At 42.9% G+C, this 20,551-nt stretch overlaps 1 protein-coding gene across 2 annotated transcripts in view; it reads left to right on the forward strand.

Moving 5' to 3' along the window:
* The window catches only part of ANK2 (ankyrin 2), a 316,797-nt gene extending 307,868 nt beyond the window's left edge, over positions 1–8,929 (forward strand). For both annotated transcript variants that reach the window (XM_059826980.1, XM_059826979.1), the window contains 6 exons: positions 385–477; positions 942–1,025; positions 2,698–2,862; positions 4,322–4,504; positions 6,354–6,445; positions 8,600–8,929. In XM_059826980.1, coding sequence (XP_059682963.1) covers positions 385–477; positions 942–1,025; positions 2,698–2,862; positions 4,322–4,504; positions 6,354–6,445; positions 8,600–8,783 — 801 coding nt within the window. In that variant the 3' untranslated portion in view covers positions 8,784–8,929. The remainder of the gene's footprint in view (positions 1–384; positions 478–941; positions 1,026–2,697; positions 2,863–4,321; positions 4,505–6,353; positions 6,446–8,599) is intronic.
* Positions 8,930–20,551: the final 11,622 nt, after the last annotated feature.

The following is a 20,551-nucleotide window of genomic DNA, read 5'->3' on the forward strand; positions in this document are numbered from 1 at the left end:
GAAGCCATATGCAATATGTATGAATTCCAGAGTTGGTGTTAGTAATACCTTCTAGTCCACCTGCAACGACGTAATACCACAGATTTCAGGCTTGTCCCTGGCAACCTTAAGAGCACTAAGACCACTAAGAGCATCCTATGGAATTAGTACCACAAAGATTCATCCTTCTTTTTTCAATCTCCTAATGGACAGCTAATGTATAGTCAACTGGCCAAAGCCTCCCACCCCGCATCAATGTTTCACGGGTTAAAGTCAGGTAAGAGGCCAAAATCCTAAAACCAAAAGTTTTCAGAAGTGAAGATGGTTTTAGATAAAAACAAGACAGAACCTGTAAGTACTGCTAGTACCACATACAACAGAGCACTGCTTCCATGCTTCCACTAGGAGTTAGCAGAGGAGTTAGGTGGGCTGGACACCAGCTCGGACGAGGATGAGATGGTCACTACCAGGGTCATTCGTCGCCGGGTGATTATTCAGGTATTGAGTGTTGAACGATTGCACGAGCCTGTGGTGTCTAGGCCCTGGTAACACCTTTAGGCATGCTGCTCAAGACAGCACTTGGCTGGTATTGCACCTGAAGCTGGAATGCTCCTGAATAATGCACGGACGTTGGATAAGCCATTCCAATACCTTTTCTTGAAGGGAGGTTTATAGTAATACTGCTAACCCAGCTCTAAATTCTGTTAGATGCCTCAGTAGGAGGAGGACGAAGGCTTCTCAGCCTCATACACGACACGGTCAGCTAACATGTATTTGCCTGTCCATTGTGGCATAACTTTTCTTTGCATGCCTTTCTAAGTATTTATTTGCAGAACAAATTCTTTTCTAACATTTCTCAATTTTTTTTCATTCCTTAACCAAATAACCAATTTTAAAATTGCTTATTTAAAGTTACCTATGTGAAGGCCTTGCTTCATAAAACTTTGTTCTTTGTCATACAGGCTGATAGTATGCCTGAAATGCTACCAGAAACAGTCACAGAAGAGCAATATACAGATGAACATGGCCACACAGTGGTAAAGAAGGTATTGTCAGTTATGCCCCTTGCTACCTTCTTACTATCCTATAAAAGGAAGGATAAATACATCCACATACGTGCCAAATTTTCTTTCGTGAAGGGGCATGATTTTTAAGAGTAGAGCATGGAAGGAACCAGAATTTCTGTTCATGAGAGATTTCAAAGTTTGAAGAATTATTTTCATTCACAAGATCATTCTGTTTTACAGTTTATAACTTAACGTGACATATTTTGTTAATTTTCCCACTTAAAGCCAAAGAAAATTCTGCATAGATTCACATTTCTGAGAAACAGGGGGTTTTTTTTAAAAAAAAAAAAAAGGAAAAAAGAAAAAACACACCACCATAATTTTATCTAAGATCGTGTTTGCTCATATTAATGAAACTAATGGAGGGCTAGGTCTGCAACAGTCATCTAAAATAAATCCAGACTTTCGATCTTCAAAACCTCCACTCAGCTGTGCCTGACCAGGTTCCTAAATTTCTGTATCTGTACATACAGTTCAGTGTTTTTATGGCACAAAGAATATAGAAAATACTTACTTGTGTGATGGCCTCATAAAATAAGCATTTTCAGACCCTGCTTATAAAAGTGAATTCTGCCCAGCATGGAGGTGGAAGAGGAACTTCTGTGCTCCTGACTTTATCTGGCAACTCAGTGCTTAAAGAATTGGTCTAGGACCTGGCTAAATTCTGCTGGTGGCAAACTCCATCTTCTGTCTCCCAAGAAAATGTCATAGACCCTCAGCTGGATAGCATGTCTCTGGAAGCTGTTTGAGTTCATATTAAAATAAACAACCCCAGCCAAACATTCCTGGGCACGCTCTGCAAGAGTGAGCATGACTGTATTCTTCTGGGTAGGTTCATGCCTGGGAGGGTACTATCCCCACCTCTCTGACTCTTAAATATAGGTGACCCAGTCTGATTGAGCATCACAGCAAATAAGCCTTTGGACAAAGCGGGAGGTAACTGCTTAATATTACCTTGTCAAAAGAGGCTGCTGGGAAGGCGTACGAAAATGTAGAGCTCCAGGTCATCCACAGAGGGGTGCATACCCATGCTCCTGAGAAATTTATCTCCTCTTGAACCCTGTAATTCTCTTCTGCTTCTCTTTGTTTGGCTTGCCAATGCCTAGAAAGCTTAAGCACCGAATTAGTCTCTTAAGTAGGTTAATTCTAGCTCACTAGTTCAGCAGTGGTTAGTACTATCAGTGTTAAAATGTGATGTCCAAGTCCTTCTGTGAATCTCATTCTAAGCATTTGATAGCCAAGCTGCTAACCTCTTACTTTCAGAAGCCTTTTTGAAAATGCCAGTCTGAAAATGTCTTCTAGCAGCTGTGCGGTTGTGTACAGTATGCTTATTCTCTAAAATACTATACCTCTTTTCCTATAATAACTACTGCTTTAGATAGTCATTCCAGTATCTATATTGTGCCCACTTGTGAAGTAAGTTTATGGAAGCTTTGCTGTGTGGTAACCTAAGTAGGGCGAATGCATCAACTTGCAGCTTTACTACAGGTACTTGTGAGTATATCTGTTAAAGACTAAAACATGGAACCATCTACGTAGGTTTTTCTGTGTAGGAAAAAATGCCCTTTGAGTAGAAAATACTGTATCGAGAATAAGAAGGAATATGTTATTGTTAATTCTTTTGGGAAAAAACTCTATTTCATTCCTTTAGGTCACTAGAAAGATCATCCGGCGATACGTTTCTCCAGATGGCACAGAAAAAGAGGAGGTCCTAATGCAAGGAGAACCACAAAAACCTGTCACTGTCGAAGAAGGAGATGGCTATTCCAAAGTTGTAAAACGGGTTGTGCTGAAGAGCGACAGTGAACAGTCAGAGGTCAGATCTTCTACTTCCCTTGCGATGGTACAAAGCAGCAGTACGCCAACTGTGTACTTAGTAATTACATCTTACTCATGCCAACAACATTCAGTTTTGAATGATACTTTAAAAAGTTTTCTTGCAGATGGTAAGGCTTCGGAATAAAGACAGGGAAAAGGCAGGGGGTGGGAAGGTGGGCAGGGAAAGAAGGCAGTTTTCTCTGAAAATAAGTCAGGATACAGATTCTCTGATTTATGAGAAGTACCAAATCCATAAAGAAAGCAGCTTTGTACTAAGATGACATATAGATAAATGGCAAATCTGTATTTTTTTTAATTATACCTCTTACTCTAACAAGAAAATGAGCAAATGTTGTACTGAAATTATCTGATGTTCTCTAGGTTTCTACAACTAAGCCCTTCTAAAACTATACAGTTATATCAGGTTTAACTAACTGGTGTGTTCTTTGCTTTGAAGAGGCTAAAAAAAAAGTATTATTTTCATGCAAACTGTTTGTAGAGCCAGGTAATTAAAAAGAAAAAGCAACCTGAAAAGGTAAATGCTTTTCAGTTTATCTTTTCCTGCCTTAGGTTCACCATGTAGCCCTACAGACGTTTGTATCAGCAAAATTAAGGTTGTGACAGAGGGCCACAAGCTAGTAATAGGGCTTGCTTTCAGCAGTACTGCAGTTGAAAGCGACGTTTAACAAGCAGTCATTAGAAATGCTAAGAACGTAATTGCCATAATTTCTTGCCAGAATTAATCATCAGAATTCATTCTCTAGGAGGAAGGTAACAAGAAAACAAAGTATTTTTTTTTAGTTAGCTGACCGTACCAGAGCTACTCATTATCATACAGAACCCATATCTGTTAAATTCGTATTTTGCCAAATAAAATTGTGTTTGTCACTTTCCCACGGTATTCTAATATTGTGGCCTGCTGCTGCTGTAAGAGTTCCTTGGTTTTACAAGTGTGACTCATCTCTCAGAAGAATATCTTAAAATTAAGATATGGAGTGATACCACTAATTCGTACCACCCGTGTGAATACAGCAAGGGTTCACCGCAGGAGGTCCACTTGTTACTTGGTGTAACTCCAGTGGCCTTGGCAGGTAAGCCAGTACGGCAGCCTGTGGTGTGGTGGAGCCTAGCAATACCCCTGCTACCCTCAGGCTAGTTCAGGTTCCAGAAGCAGTTTTCACCCTGCCAGCATAAAGCTTCTCAGCAGAATAAATTATCCAGGGCTGTTCCTGCTGTCTGAACTGGTATGTATCTTGCAGTGGCTCGCCGTGGAGCTGCAAAGCAGGTAATCAAACGTACACTCGCTATTTTGATGCGTACAGATAGAAAGTGAGACACTTGTTATATTCTTGTTCTCTACGGCAATGATTAACAAAGAATGATAGAGTAACTAAAAGCTTTGTTGGTATCCATTATGTAATTTATATCCAGTATACTTCTGCTTTCTAACCTTACAGGTGACCCTGTCTGAACCTGCTGTTTTGCCTAGTGCCTCCAAATTCCAGTCTGAACCAGTGGAAGGCCGGAAGGTCAGCAAAGTCATAAAGACCACTGTGCTGCAAGGAGAGAGAACGGAGAAACACCTGGGGGATGCTAGCTTAGCTACTGATCTTCCATCAGCCAAAGAGGACTTTGAAGAGGTAAAAATGCCTTTTAAATATAAATATTAAAACAAGTGTCACAACATACCTGGGGACAAATTCTACTCTATTGAAACTTTTGTTGGTGGGGCATCATACTCAACTACTGAGTATAAACCTCTGTTGTTACACTCAGCCATGTTATAAAAGGATTAGCATATAAAGAGTGGGTGTGTGGGAAGCTAACATTACAGAATTAGCTATGAAACATCTTAAGATTCTAAAAAAACCCAGGAGGCTTTAAGTAAAGTTCTTAGAAATCATGGGTGTGGTTACTGTTAAAGAAAAAGTTCATTTATATGTCACCACGCATGGAGCTAGTGAAACATTGGAATAGGCTGCCCAGGGAGGTGGTAGAGTCACCCTCCCTGGAGGTATTCAAGGAGCGTGTGGATGTGGCATTGTGGGATGTAGCTTAATGGGCATGGAGCTGTGTGGTGTTGGGTGGGTTGGTTTTTGGTGTGTTGTGGTTTGTTGTTGTTGTGTGGTGTGGTTTGTTTGGGGTTTTTTTGGTGGTGGTTTGTGGGTTTTTTTGGTGGTTTTTTTTTTGGTTGGACTTGATGATCTTACAGGTCTTTTCCAACCTTAGTGATTCTGTGATTCTGTGATTCTGTAATTTTAGAAATTGGTACAGTTAAGTCTACTCCCTGGGTAAGTTGATGTGTTTGCCCTTGAAAGGAAAAAATAGCTACCGAGGTAATTAGCAGCTTTCCTGGTTTTATGCTTTTTCTGATCAGTTTAGACATTTCAGTAATAGAAAAGTGATATTGAATTAATATAGCTTTTTCTATAAGAAACTGAGAGCACTTCATTCTTAATCTATTTTATTGTCCCATTGAATAACATGTGTAAAACACGTCTTAAAGATTCACGTGGATAAGTGTTGTGTCATTAGATGCAACGTAAGTACTTAGTTTTGTTTTTTAATTTGACAAAATATCATATAAAAACATAGATGCAACAATGTAATGGTCTGGATATTTTCTGCCGTACAACGGTATTGCAGCTTGCAGGAAGACAACAACCACTAAGCTATTAGATTGAGATGCCAAATTGCCTTTTATGAATATAGTCCCAGCAGCCATATCCCTCTCTCCTGACAATAACAAAACAAGCAGCAAAAACCATCATGTAGAGGTTCAAAGAAATGGCTTGGGAAATAACACTTTCTTCCCAGCTTGCAGCTTCTAGTTTAGGAAATCAAGAAGCCTGCGGGAGATACCACAGACAAACCCACGTGCAGCGAAAAGGAAAATAAAAATGCTGCCTTTTTTTCTATTTTTCTGTTGTCTGTGAAGTATTAGTAACAGCAGATACTCTGTGGAAAAGTTTGCTGGGCTCCATTCCCTGATGCTCCCATTTCAGTATACTCGAGGCTCAGAAGTATCACGTTTCTATGAATACCCATCTCTGTACTGCTAGCAGTGAGAACAGGCAGCTCAAGGTGGTGGTGGGAACAGCTATAAAAGAGTATTTTCTGTGACAGGAAAAAGGTCGCTGTAGCAGCTATCATAAACGGATACAGAGGATGAGTTCTTCAAGTGTGGTACTGCAAAGCCAACTGAAGTTGGGCTACTTCAAAGTTGAAAAGAAAGTACCAAGACATGCTTCAGTACGATTATTAGTAAAACAAAACTATTCTATACAAGAAACTGTAAACTGATCTGTACATTTGAGGAATATTTGAAAGGATGCAAATGGCAGGCAGATGCTTCTCTTATTTGTCTATTCATCATTTTCTCAGCATTCAACTTCATTAATATAAAGCACTAAGGTATGAAGAGCAATTATCTTCTGTCCTAGGTTTTTGGGTTTTTGTTTTAATTTGAAGTTTATGTTTTAATTTGAGGCTTTGAGCTATACAGGTAACCACATGAAAGTTCAACTCCCCGCATTAGTAGAGAAAGAAATCACGAAAGAGGACGGATCAATTATTAAAAGGTTTGACTTGGCATGTCAATGAACTGTTACTAGAAAAGGATTAACAAACTCGTAATAAATGAGTGGATTTAAGTGTCTGTCTGAAGTGAAACCACTGGCAGCATCTAAAGCTTTATTTGCAAAAGTACTAAACATTACTACTAACATTCTGCGACAGGAAGGGATAGATGCACTGGGAAGGTCTACGTTCACTTGAAAAGACTCGGTGAATAGGGGTGTGGTGGGTTCACCCTGGCCAGCAGCCAAGCACCACGCAGCCGCTCCCTGACCCTCCTGCCCCACCTTGGAACGGGGGAGAGAACAGGAACACCAAAAGTGAGAAAACTCCCGGGTTGAATGAAGACAGTTTCGTTAAGTGAAGGAAAGAGGGAAGAACAACCAAACAAGTGATGCAAAGGCAACCACTCACCACCTCCCACAAGCAGACCGATACCCAGCCAGTCGCTGAGCAATGGTCACCTTGGAAGACACAACCCCCCCACCCCCCCAGCTTCTTCATCTACCCCCTGTTTTTATTGCTGAGCATGATTCTATATAGTATGGAATATCCCTTTGGCTGGTTCGGGTCAGCTGTCCTGGCTGTGCGCCCTCCCAATCTCTTGCCCACCCCCAGCCTACTCACTGAGGGGGCCAGTGGGGAAAAAAAGAGGAGCTATCGATGCTGTCTAAGCACTGTTCAGCAGTAACCAAAGCATTGGTCTGTTATCAACACTGGTTAAGCCCCAAATGGAAAACAGTGCACCACACAGGCCGCTATGAAGAAAGTCAACTGCATCCTGGCTAGACCCAGTACAAAGGGGTATCACTGCTTAGCTGATTTCACAGGAGGCGATACAAGAATAACAGTGTGATTTACAGTTAACAACATTAGTCAAGGTTACTTCAGAAATATTTTTTTCATACCAGTTGACTCTGTGATCGTTTGATAATTTGAACATTATCAAAAGAGATGAGAGGATATATGGAGATAGATATATATAGGTGTATGCATGCGGCAGTTGAGCCTTATGAAGAATGAGGCAGGGCAGATAGGAAAATATTTGGGAGGAAAAAAAAAAGCTACTGTAGTACAGCAAGCGTATTCATTCCTACCGCACACAACTTGAGCCGAGGCTGCTACAGGCTAAGTATCTTGTACACACCTTTTCTTTCAGACCATTTGAATTGATAATGGCCATTGGGGCAGTAAAGCCAATGTTAGCATCTGAAAGAACATCCCCACCAAACTGTGCCTGTAATTGTAACAAGCTATAAAACACATACCAGTTTAAGAGTTAGCCTGATTAAGAGTTAGCCCGACATGTCACAAGGACACACTGAGAGCCGGAAGACCTGCTGCATCTGCTTTTGGATGAAGGGTGCGCATTCCTCCCGAAGTGCTCCATCTAACAGAGGGATCTTTTGGTCGTTCAGGTCGAACTAAGAAGTGTTAGCTATCTGATGAAAATTGAACCATTCCTGGCTAAGCACGCAGGAATTTCCAAGCGTGCTTGGCTTCCCGTGGTCCTCTCTCAAGGACACTGACCAAAAATTGGGCTTCTGGGTAAGGCTAAGCAAGAGACACCCAGCTGTCCCGTGACAGCTACATTTATTTGCCTAGATCTGGAAGGGTCTTGGTGAGGTTTAAGGTTCTGACTAGTAGAACGGGATGGTTCCAAAGAGGTAAGAGCGTAATTAACAGAATAGTTCAGGACACTAGATTACCACAAATGTAGTTTTACTGGCTGTCAAAAGTAAGACTTGTTCAGAAGTAAATGTTCAAGAAATTAATCAGCTTAAATTACTATTGTACAGGACAACTCTGTATGTTGAATACAGCAAATGGGAAGGTCTTTTGTGAATTTCAACATATGTTGCATGTCTGTGTGTTACAGCATGTTTTTGCTGGGCATCTAAAACTGTATGCTTAATCAGCGTATAGAGATTAATTGCTATTACCTTACGTTATGAAAGCCAGCTGAAGTGGTGGTGTGCGTTGTATTCAGAACACCTAATGAGTATCTGACCTCAATAGCTGGCTTAAACTGCCAGCTAGAGTTCTTCTCGTTACTTTAAATGAAAAAGCCTTAAAACTGCAGCTGAAAAGGAGCATTTTTTAAAACTTTCAGGAACAGTGGGCTTTTTAAGACAGTTTTCTCATGTATTTTGTTTTAGGACAACACTGAGTAAAGCCAGCACACAGAAGAGGACTGTGATGAAGGATCGGTACGGAAAACATGTTCACATAGAAGAGCTGGAAGACACACCAGAAGCACTACCACAGGATGACCTCCAGCATGACCTCCAGCAGCTTCTTAGACACTTCTGCAAAGAGGACTGGAAACAGGAGGCGAAGTGAGAAGCTGCCACCCCTCAACATCACCACATTACCATCCATCCCGTATGCAGCATTCATCTTCTCTAGGTGTAGACGTTATTACCTACATAATCACTGGAAGACACTGCCATTTCTACTTGTGCAGATGCAGTGAATTCATTTCTCCCCCCCACCCCACCCCCCCCCCGCCCGCCCCGTATTTGATTTTGGGTTTTTGTTATTTTTAAACCCTGTAAGCTAATTTGTGACCAAAGATAGCATCCTTCATTCAGGATGATTTATCCACCGAATCGTCGTCTTTGTGCTGTACTGGGAATTTGTCAGCATCGCCACTCCTTGCTGTTCCTTTGCTTCTGCACTAGCTTCATGAAATTGCATTTGTCAAGCCAACTTCATCTACAGGCCTCTTCAAGTGACTATGTACATGCACCATAAAAAAGGGAGTCAACATGTAAACTGTATATAGCAAGAGTATTTGGACTTACAAGACTGCAGAAAACACACTGCCTATGACTACAATTAGCATCATGGATTACAAGGTCTATTGACACTGCTGAACAGCGATTAATAAAATAACGTTAACACAATCGACTGCAAACACAGACTGACTGAGGAGGAAGCACTGCAGATCTACTGCATCCATAAGACTTCCAGTTTAGGGATCTATTATAGTTAAAGGCTCTAAGAGTCAGGCTAAAAACCTGGAAATTCAGCTGTTCTCATGAAGTAACAGCTGACTGTGGCCATTAATACTTCTAAGAGCTTCGGACAGCCACTTAAAGATTTCCAGAAAAAGAAAAGAAAAAAAAAAAAAAAGAATACCCAATTAGGTAACCAACTTGCTAGCAGCTATATCTATGGCACATTTGCATACGGTATTAAAATCTTTTAGATCTGGACATGTGGCAGGGTGTATTAAACAATTATAACTACAGTAGTTTCCTGTTTTCATCACTGCTTAGCAAACCACACTGTCTTATTGGTGGTACTTCCTGCTGGCCACTGCACTGTAGATAACTATGGGAGAAAGACTTACCCACTATACAAGGAGAATAATTAATTCACCGTGTTTTATCAAGATTGCCTCTTATCCGATACATGCATGTGGCATTTGAAGGTCAAAACCAAACCCTCCTATCATCATGTCAGCTTGTTAGCCCTCTTAGCACTGAGCGAGCAGTTTTTATCTTCCAATCAAGCGTTTTTTAAAGAGAAAGTCCTCACAATCCTTGAAAGCCAGTTTCTGTTCATATTTTGTTATCTATCTATATATATAATATATATATTTCTAAACCAACCCTCTGAAAACCATGATAGCATGTCTGCACTTTTATTTTCAAAAAAGGGAACAGAGATCTGACGTTTTGGATGTTCTACACCTTAATATTAATGGAGGGAGCTCTGTAGTGTTTTAGCATATATAATCCACCCATGCACACACAAACGCACTAACTAAATGTTTTTGAACAGCTGTTTGATTTTTTTTAATAGTGTACTCAAAACCAGAGTAAAACAAATCCTCTCCTCTCCTCTGGGAGTAGGACTTCTTTTCCAAGCTTATCTGGCCTTCTATGATTATAGGGTTGTTTGGTTTTTTTGATGACTCACTCAGCGCTCAGAACAAGGGCACTTCCTCATTAAGGTAACGATGCCATAAGCATGAAAACATCTTGGGAGTTCTGGCTTCCTGCAGGCAAAACAACCCGAGGTGCCATGCTAACACTTTTGTGGCAGGCAGGAAAACAAACGAAAAAGTCTTTTGGCAGCCAAACCGAATGAGGCCCGTGATGAAACATTTCACAGCGCATCATGGCTTTCTTATTGTCAGAGACAGCACAGGATGATCTTCAAGGATGGGGCTCTAAAGAAATGCATTTCTGTTGTGTTACTTGCGGTGCAGATGATGTTCTGTGTAACAACATAATGGTTATTCACCTCTTATTTTGATTTTTTGCTGTGTTATCAAAGAACTTGAATACTGTGAGAAGAAGTGAATTTTAAGTTGACGAATCAGCATCTTGTTCCCATGGTGATAACACTAATTGAATATATCTATGAGGGCATGTATTAGTTAAAAATTAAAAAAAAAAATACAACACTAACAATACATAGCTGCAATGTGTACAATGGCTGATTTAACTAAATAAAAATGTACAAGTGTTAAATGTAGAAATAATGGCTCACTCTCTTTTACTGCCAGTGCAGCGTAAAAAGGAACAGCGCCCATTTGGGTACCTTAACTGAACTATCATCATTGTAATTCCTCTGTACCCAGCTCCCTAAGATATATATTTATTTTTTTTTTAGTTCTGCTATTCAGCACTGATTGGTAAGTGTCACTCTGTTGTAACAGTCAGATACAATATTTTTTTTTTAAATCATTGTTAATAGATTTTCAAAGGGTATCTAGCCAAGTTTTCTAGTTATTTTATTGGGCCTGAAACTGCAGAATTTTCCTTCAGATATGGCCCAGACTGTTTGCTACAGTCAGTTACTTTTTCAGTGCCCACTAGTGAGAGTTTCTCAACCAGAGGAAAGATAGGGAAGAAAAATGTAGGGTGAAATTCTGTCACCTCTTACATCCTTGCAATGCACAGAAAACACTGGGGAGAGTCTGTTTTGTTGCTGATTTAAATTTATTCAATATAAATCCGTACCAATTCTATTACTGCTGGATCCCTGGCTAACGTAACAGGTCACACTGCCGCAGCATCCCCACTCTTTGGTATTCGCTCGTGCGCTACCTTCACGGCCGTCAAAGGAGTCCTTCTACCTACCTCTCAGGTAGCAGAGAAACCATCAATTTAAGCAGGTTCTGTATTTGCCAGAATTCAGAGTCACTGCACCCCCCAGACTAAGGGCCAAGAGGGGCCCAAGAGGGGCACACTGGAACTCCCTGCCGAGACCAGAAGGATGCCCGCGGGCCCGGCCAGAGCCTGCACCCAGGGCGCGGGAGGGACGGGATTGAGCACAGGTCAGTCAGTTGTGACAGACATGGCAAGACCATGTCAGGGCTTATGCATTCGAGGTGAGTACCTAAGCCAAAGGCGACTGACTTTTTCCTCTCTTCCCCCTTCTTTTTCCAATGAAAGACAATTGTATTAAAAAGAACCCCAACAATCAAACGACAAAACCAACTCAACCCCCCCCACAACAAGCAAACAACCCCACCTTAAAAAAATGCCCCTCCACCACACTGCCATGACATTAGCCTGAGGACAAATAGGAAATAACTGCAGAATCCAGCATCTGCAAAATGTGAAAACAAGCTTTTTTTTTCCATGCAGACCTATTAAATAGACTCATTAACATAGAGCAGATAAAAATGTCATTATTTCTTCCAGCCTATGCATACCAGAACATGTGTCAGTTGTAGAGCGACAGTAGTGGCTGTAATACCGACACAGCATTCATGTGCTCTCTTACTCCAATTTATTTAACGAACTTTGTTTGGAAGAGTAAGGCTACATAAAGCGCAAGCAGTACAGAGGCGGCCGACACGTGATGGGACAAGAGGGAATGGCCTCAAGTTGCGCCAGGAGAGGTTCAGGCTGGATATTAGCAAAAATTTCTTTACTGAGAGAGTGGTGAAGCACTGGAAGAGGCTGCCCAGGGAGGTGGTGGAGTCACCATCGCTGGAGGTGTTCAGGGAACGTATGGACGTGGCACTGCGGGACATGGTTTAGTGGGCATGGTGGGGTTGGGGTGGTGGTTGGACTTGATGATCTTACAGGTCTTTTCCAACCTTAATGATTCTGGGATTCTGATTCTGTGATTCTGTTTACGTGTGGAGGCCGGGGTGGGTGTCAGCGTGGAATGCCATTGCCCGCATGGCGTCATGGCCTGGGAAGTGGCAGCAACAATTCAGGTACTAACTCCTTTCACCTTAAAAAAAGGAAAGGCTTTATTTCTATATACAAATATACAGCATCCAGAACCTACTTGGAAAACTGAAGAGTTTTATAAAACCGTTTGTATTACCAAGCTTTTTTTAGTCTGACTGCGCAGCTCTGTAAGCCAGCTCAAAAATATGAGCATTATTAGCAGAGCCTCTGTTATCTTCTGCCTCTATTCCCCAGCAAACCCCGAGAGAAGACGGTTTGGATCTACGACCCGCAGAGAGCTACTCGGCACACTTCAGCATCTCTGACCATCCTGGTGCTAGCTACCGCTAAACGGAGCCGGCTGCCAGCTCTGGCACTTGTCTCCTTATATTGATTAGGTGGTAGCGCTTCGGCAAAATGGGGGTAAACTAACGAATGTATCATCTGAGACATCTGCCTGGTGGGATTTTTCCATGAGACACATTCCATAAAACTGGAGTAAGAAAGGGGAGCATCCTGGCAGGACCTCCGGGTGCTTTCCAAGCCATGCTAGCTAGAACACGTTTATTTGCTACTCAAAGAATTAAATGAGCCAGAAAACCCAGAAAGACTGAATTTACAGCTAACAACTCATCGCATACGTGCATAAGCGATGAATTTTGCGGGTACAAGATACATACTCCACACACTACAGCCGGTGATTTCAGGCCTTTGACAGCAATTTCAAAGAACCACGTATTTCCCTGAGGAAATAAGTACAAGTGCATCATCACCTTAAAACTTTCTCCGCCGTACCCCAGCTATGAACTTTGCGATTGCTGCCAGCACGTTGGCATAGAAAGCAGCGTTTCAGAAAAGCCCAAAGCCAGAACAGTTGTCAGGTCTCACAGAATCACTAAGGTTGGAAAAGACCTGTAAGATCATCAAGTCCAACCACCAACTAACACCCCCGTGCCCATTAAACCTCAAAATAACTTGGTAAAGAGGACAATGGTTGTCGCAATTTTTGTCAGTGCAGCATCAACACCAGAAAAAGAAGCTGCATCCTCAGTCTTTGCCATCCTTTTTCAGTCCCCGGCATAGATTTGTTTTGTCTCCCGAGGTCTAACCCTCTTCTTCTCAGCAGTGAGGGCAGCAACGGGCACAGTCCACCTCAGCTTTTCCTGGCAGGTCTGCCTCCTGCTCCTACTAGCAAGAGAGCAATTAATACTATCTAGGAGACTGTCAAACGCAGGTTGCTTTAATGGGGTGTCTACAGAAAAAGGGAGTAAGGCGAGCTATTTTGGAATGTATTTATTTCTGACGTGTTGCAAGGACACTAGGAATATCACTCATTCTGCCTGCACGCTACAGGGCTATTAAGAGCCAGGGCTGTACCCAGAACTGAATCTTCTTTAGTTGTTAAAAAAACCCCAAACAAACAAGGACGTGCACTCACACAACAACCACCAAACAGAAAACCCACTCGCACCCACCACCACCACAATCCTGGACCCGTTTATCCCATTAAAGCTAACATGACGCTTCCAAGTCACTGAACATCTAATGAGGGCACCAGCTTTTTGATTTCAGTGAGCCCTTTCCCCTTTCAGTGATTCCCTTTCCCCTTTGAATGCTTTTCAAATCCACTCCATCAAATCAACGTCCTTCTCGGTTGGACTTAAGCTTTTTTTTTTTTTTGATGAATCTGACACCAGCTTTCTCTATTTATTAAATCAATCATGAGTGATCATTGCATGAGCCCGAACATCGCTGTTGCTGAGCTCAAGGATAAAACAGAGCACCCCTGTCAACCTACTTCCCTGTAATTATGGGCTATGATTCTAAAAATGGCACACCGTTTAAACACACATTGTTGAAGTGAGTGAAGCACCAGCATCTACGACCAGCCGCAATGTGTCAGAACGCACGGCGTGCTCAAAACCAGCCCGATCCGTGGTGCGACACCACGGCTTTTACTGAACTAATACGGTTGTAGTGGTAAATACAGACCTTGCGGAAAAGGCAAGTGGAAAAACGTTAAGTTTGGTTAGGTGATGCTCAACTTCTGTACAGCTGCGGGGTAAAGATCCAACAAGGACTCTCCCCTACATCGAAATAAAAACCAAAAAATGATTTAAAAAGAGCGAAGAAGCACACATAGAAATATTTCAATCCAATTCATTAACTTCTGTTTGTGCTTTGCTCTTAATGTTCCAGCAGGTGACTGACCACGAGCGTGAGCTCTTCCTCTTTGTAATGCTGCAGTTTCAGCTTCGTGGTCTTATGACAGCACGACTCCGCAGCAGGAGCTGTCAGAATGATAGGATTAAATAGAAAAGAAAAGGCTGTAAAAGGCGCCAGCAGTGCTGAAGACCAAGCATTCCTCCTACGCGCCTTAGAGCTTCCCTTTGCATCTTTGAGAAACGAGCTGCTGGCTAGCTGGTTGAAAGGTAGGAGGCAACGTCCAGAAACCACCCCACAAGCCACCACATCATCCTGTTGTTTCTGAACCCAGAAACAGGCAACTGAGCAGCAGAAACCAATCCTTCCACTTGGCTTCGTAATTGCAGGAGGGACCATAATTTCACATACAGCTGCGCGTGGAAGTGGGACATAAGGTGCTGAAGACCCCTTCCTAGCGTTCTGCCCGCGCCGGGTGATAAACCACAACCCTTTTGCTAGGGGAGGAATGAGGCCCCACCTGCCAACCAGCCCGGTCCCGCCTGCTCGTGTCTGCGGCCGTATTACACGGGCGAACAGGAGGAAGGCAGATCTGACCGGGAGCGGCGAGCAGGGCTAGCCAGGCAGCGGCACTCTGGGGCACGCTGTTGTAGCCATGCACGAACATCGACAGGGCAGGACGCAAAGACCACAACACGATCGCAAAACGCTTGCTCACGTTGCAGGGTGTGCTAAAACTATCCCGGTCCCGTGAGAGGACAACTGCGCTTGGCAGAAAGCAGGTTAGAGCAACAGAGCCACCGCAGGGCTGTATAGCATCCCGCCATCGGATCGGGAATGACGCTTCCCATCAGCGAGTGCAGGTCCAAACCAGCATCTAATTCTTTCTCAGTACACAACAGACTCCAGGTGTATTTTTGTCTTCAGCTGCTTCTTTCACACAACTGAGATCACTTGGCCAGTAAACGCCATTGATCTGAGGTGGCCACTGGTTTCCAGCCCATGTTCAGACTGACAAGGAAACATTGCTGGATGGCCAAGGGACCAGTTTGGTCTTGGCTCCAGACAAGGCAACAAGCACAAAGGAGAAGTTATTTTTCATCTCCCAGTTTTTAGAAAGCCAAAAAGAAAATATCAGGATCGTAGGACTGGCTTCAACAGTAGCAGAAGTTTTGGAGAGAACTGGAGCCGGTGGTTAGTGGAGGAATGTCCCACTGCAGTACTTGTGCTGGCGACTCCTTTTACAATCACAGAATCATTTAGGTTGGAAAAGACCTTTAAGCTCATCAAGTCCAACCGTAGAGCTAACCCTGCCAAGCCCACCACTAAACCCTGTCCCTAAGCACCTCATCCACACATCTTTTAAGTACCTCCAGGGACGGTGACTCCACCACCTCCCTGGGCAGCCTCTTCTAAGGCTTCACCACTCTCTCCGGAAAGACTTTTCTCCTAATATCCCGCCTGAACCTCCCCTGGCGCATCCTGAGGCCATTTCCTCTTGTCCTGTCACTTGTCACTTGGGAGAAGAGACCAACACCCCCCTCCCCACAACCCCCTTTCAGGCAGTTGTAGAGAGCGATGAGGTCTCCCCTCAGCCCCCTCTTCTCCAGACTGAACACCCCCAGCTCCCTCAGCCGCTCCTCATCAGACTTGTGCTCCAGACCCCTCACCAGCTCCGTCGCCCTTCTCTGGACACGCTCCAGCACCTCAATGTCCTTCTTGGAGTGAGGGGGCCCAAAACCAAACACACTATTTCTCATCTGTTGTGTCCAAACAGCATATTCCCCTGACAGTCAGGTGAGAGAAAGCCTATTCGTTTTCAAGGCATATTTTAAAATGCTACAGAAAGAAATGCTGTAACTGTAGAGCCCCTCTGGCTTTAGTCAGCGCAGTTATTTGTTGACAAGGCAGTAAAATAATTTTTCAGTCATTCATACCAGGCATACGTAAAGACACAGGCTGCACCAGTCCTCCCTACTCTACAGGATGCTCTCTTAACTCTCTGAATTGCAGAATATCAAGGTGAAGGAAAAGAGACACAGAAAAGAATCCAAAACACTTAAAGGACTGTTCCTTGAAATAATATAAATAAGAGGAGTCAGTCCCCACCTTCTCCTCATTCACCAACAGTCTATGTTTGGCAATAAAAAGAAAACACCTGCGCTAATCAGCAGGTCTGAGCAATTATAATACAAATAAACACAAAAACCCCAACCCCTCCGCCCCCAGCCAAACCCAACACACGGAGGAGAACGTGAGGGGCAGCTGGAGGACGATGCCTCCTCCTCAGCCCTGCCCCGACGGGCCGCAGGGCTGCAGGAGCGGGGTCTGCCCTCGGCCAGGACCCGATGGGGCTCCCCTCCAGCGACGCCAACCCAACGTCATCGCCAAAGGGGAGAGGGCCCAGGCGTCTGGACGCGCTTGGCTTTGTGGCTGTTACTACTAGCAGAGAAAGCCTGATATTACTACCTCCAGTGCTGCATGCAAAAATGGGGGCAATTAAAGTAAAATAAAATGTACAAAAGCCGGTTGAAGCTTTCTGAGGCCAGACAGGGTTAACCTCCACTCAGCTCTTGCGGAGCAGTAGCTGGTGTTGCACCAGACTTTTGTTAAATTGCCACTAGAGCGCAGCAAATCGTCAGTGTTTAATAGAAAAAAGCACAACAAAACCCCCAGGAATTTTTGAAGTCAAATACTCCAGTATTGACAAGAAACTCCCCACCCCGTATTCCAAATTTTGGAACTTAAAGTACCTGTGTATTCTATTTACATACATACACACACCGAGTTCTCCACTGCAACAGCAATGGTAAAAGCCAGGCAAAACAAGCTTTCAGAAAGGGTATCAGAATACTTCAGGAATACTTCAATTTAATTGCTTAAGCGGCACTGACCGCCCGTCCCCGTTGGCTCCCCGGCGGTGCTGGAGCGGGCGGCGCGGTGCCGCACCCAGAGCCCGCGGGGTTCAGCGGGGAGCGTTGAAGCGGGTTTGGTACCGGCAGGTGCAGCTCTTCCCGTCCTTCGCCCGAGAGAAGACCGACAGCCCCAGGAGAGAAAGAGGCCGTGCAGCCCGTGCTGCAGCACAGGCCCCGGCAGAACTGGGGGCGGTTGTCTTTTCTTCTCCTGGACTCCACACGCTTTCTTCCTCAGCTGTAAAGCAGAGAAAGTGTTCTCCGTTTTAATTCAGTTATAGCCAGGAAAATATTTTTTTTTCTGGTCAACCAAGATCATTGAAAAGAAAGAAAGAAAAGAGAGAAAGAAAGAAAAGAGAGAAAGAAAAGGCAGAAAGGAAAGAAAGAAAAGAGAGAAAGTAAAAGAAAGAAAAAGAAAGAAGAGAGAGAAAGAAAGAATAAGAAAAGGAAGAAAGAGAAAAGAAAAAGAATCAAAAAGAAAGAAAAGAAAGAACAAAAGAAAGGAAAGAAAGAAAAGAAAGGAAGAAAAGAAAGAAAGAAAAGAACAAAAGAAAGGAAGAAAAGAAAGAAAGAAAAGAAAGAGAGAACGAAAGGAAAGAAAGAGAAAGAGAAAGAAAGGAAAGAAAGAGAGAAAGAAAGAAAAGAAAGAAAAGAGAGAAGGAAAAGAAAGGAAAAGAAAGAAAAGAAAGAGAGAAAGAAAAAAGAAAAGAGAGAAAGATAGAAAAGAGAGAAAGAAAAGAAAGAAAAAGAAAGGAAAGAGAGAAAGAAAGACAAGAAAGAGAAAGAAAAGAAAGAGCAAAAGAAAGGAAAGAAAGAAAGGAAAGAAAAGAGAGAAAGAAAAGAGAGAAAGAAAAGGCGGAAAGAAAGAAAAAAGAGACAGTAAAAGAAAGAAAAAGAAAGAAAAGAAAGAAAAGAGAGAAAGAAAGAATAAGGAAGAAAGAGAAAAGTAAGAGAAAGAATAGAAAAGAAAGAAAAGAAAGAAAGAGAAAGAAAGAAAGAATAGAAGAGAGAGAAAAGAAAGAGCAAAAGAAAGGAAGAAAAGAAAGAAAGAACAAAAGAAAAGAAAAGAAAGAAGGAAAGAGAGAAAGAATGAAAAGAAAGAAAGAAAGAAAAGAAAGATGAAAGCGAGGAAGAAAGAAAAGAAAGAAAAGAGAAAGAAAAGAAAGAAAAGAGAGAAAGAAAAGAAAGGAAAAGAAGGAAAAGAAAGAAAAGAAAGAAAAGAAAGAAACAAGAGAAAGAAAAGAAAAGAGAGAAAGAAAAGAAAAGAAAGAAAGGAAAGAACGAAAGAAAAGAGAAAGAAAAGAAAGAGAAAGAAAGAAAGTGAAAGAAAGGAAAGAAAGAAAGGAAAGAAAAGAGAAAGAAAAGACAGAGAAAGGAAAGGAAGACAAAATAAGAAAAGGAAGAGAAAGAATAGAAAAGAAAGAAAAAGAAAGAAAAGAAAGAAACAAAAGGAAAGAAAGAAAGAAGGAAAGACAAGAAAGAAAGGAAAGAAAAGAAGAAAGGAAAGAGAGAAAAAAGAAAAAGAATAGAAAAGAAAGAGAGAAAGAATAGAAAAGAAAGAAAGAGAGAAAGAAAAGAGAGAGAGAGAGAAAGAAAGAAAAGAAAGAAAAGGTCAAACACATTTGCCCTACTATTTACCCCTCAGACGATTAAGCCCAGAGAAGGTTTAAAGGTAAGAGACGTGGCTGTACCCACAGAGGTTTTGTGCTGCAAAACTCTGCACTCACGTGCAGGCACCGGCTCCAAGAGCAGCTCTTCTCCAACCTAAATGGTTCTACCGTTCGCTGACTCTTCTCATTCTGGACCTGCTCTAGATCACATCAGTATCGCAGCAGCGTATCGGGGCGATGCAGGGGCTTATCCGGGGCTCTGGTTTAAAGATCTGATTGCCCGTATAGTACAGGACCCTCTTCTCCCTACGCAGAGGTCACGGCAAACGAATAAAGTCGATGAGGACCACCGATGCGTTCAGGGTACAACGTGGACGCTACTCAATAAGCTATTACTCTTTTTAGCCTTGTTTCCTAGGAAACCAGGCACTGAACAGACATCCTAATTCCATAATCCTCCTGTCAACCAGGAGTTTCGAGCACGAGCCACATATCGCACAGACACTGTCGGTTGTTGCTTTTCCTATGGCTTTCTACCGTGATAACCAAGTTCTTGACAAACCTTCTCTTCACACAGTCACCCAGAATGAGAACCACACAGAAAGAAAGGCTATAGAGCCCCGAGGTGGCTCTGTTGCTCTAACCTGCGTTTAGGCAAGTAAAAGAACAGGGATTTACTCTGTAGGGAAGGGTTGCGGCTACTCCCTCCCTTCCTTTTAGGACGACTGCTTTGCATTTGACATTGAGATTGCATGGGTGTTCATGAAATCAAAATTACACTGGCACATTTAAAGAGATTAGTTCTGTGTGTTTCATGGTACGCTGGTCCTGGACCCAAACACCAAGACTTCAACACTGTGATCACCCTCAAAAGGGGGCGAGAGGATCTCTTATATTCTCGTACCAATCCCAAATCACTTAAACCATCTTTTGAGAATGTAAGGCAAGTAACACACAGACCCTCCTACGCTCACTTTGTCCCAAACCATTGCTACGCTGCTGTGAGAGACCACGAGCACGCCACTTCCCGCGGGAGAGCTGCTCTGTGAGACGAGACTCTTCACATAGAAACTCGAGCACATTTTAATAACAGCGTTAAAGAACAAGAATTAAAAACCTAAAGCAGCAACTCAAGGTTGTGCTCCTTTTATTTCCTAGGAAACCTGCTGCCCGGGGCCAGGCACGCTGGAACAGACTGGCCATGCAGCCCAGCATCTTCTCTCTGGCTGTAGTCAATAACGGACACTTAAATTAAGAATACACGAGCAAGGGACGCACAG

This window comes from Gavia stellata, chromosome 19 (genome assembly GCF_030936135.1).
Source record: "Gavia stellata isolate bGavSte3 chromosome 19, bGavSte3.hap2, whole genome shotgun sequence".
NCBI classification, from domain to species: Eukaryota; Metazoa; Chordata; class Aves; order Gaviiformes; family Gaviidae; genus Gavia; species Gavia stellata.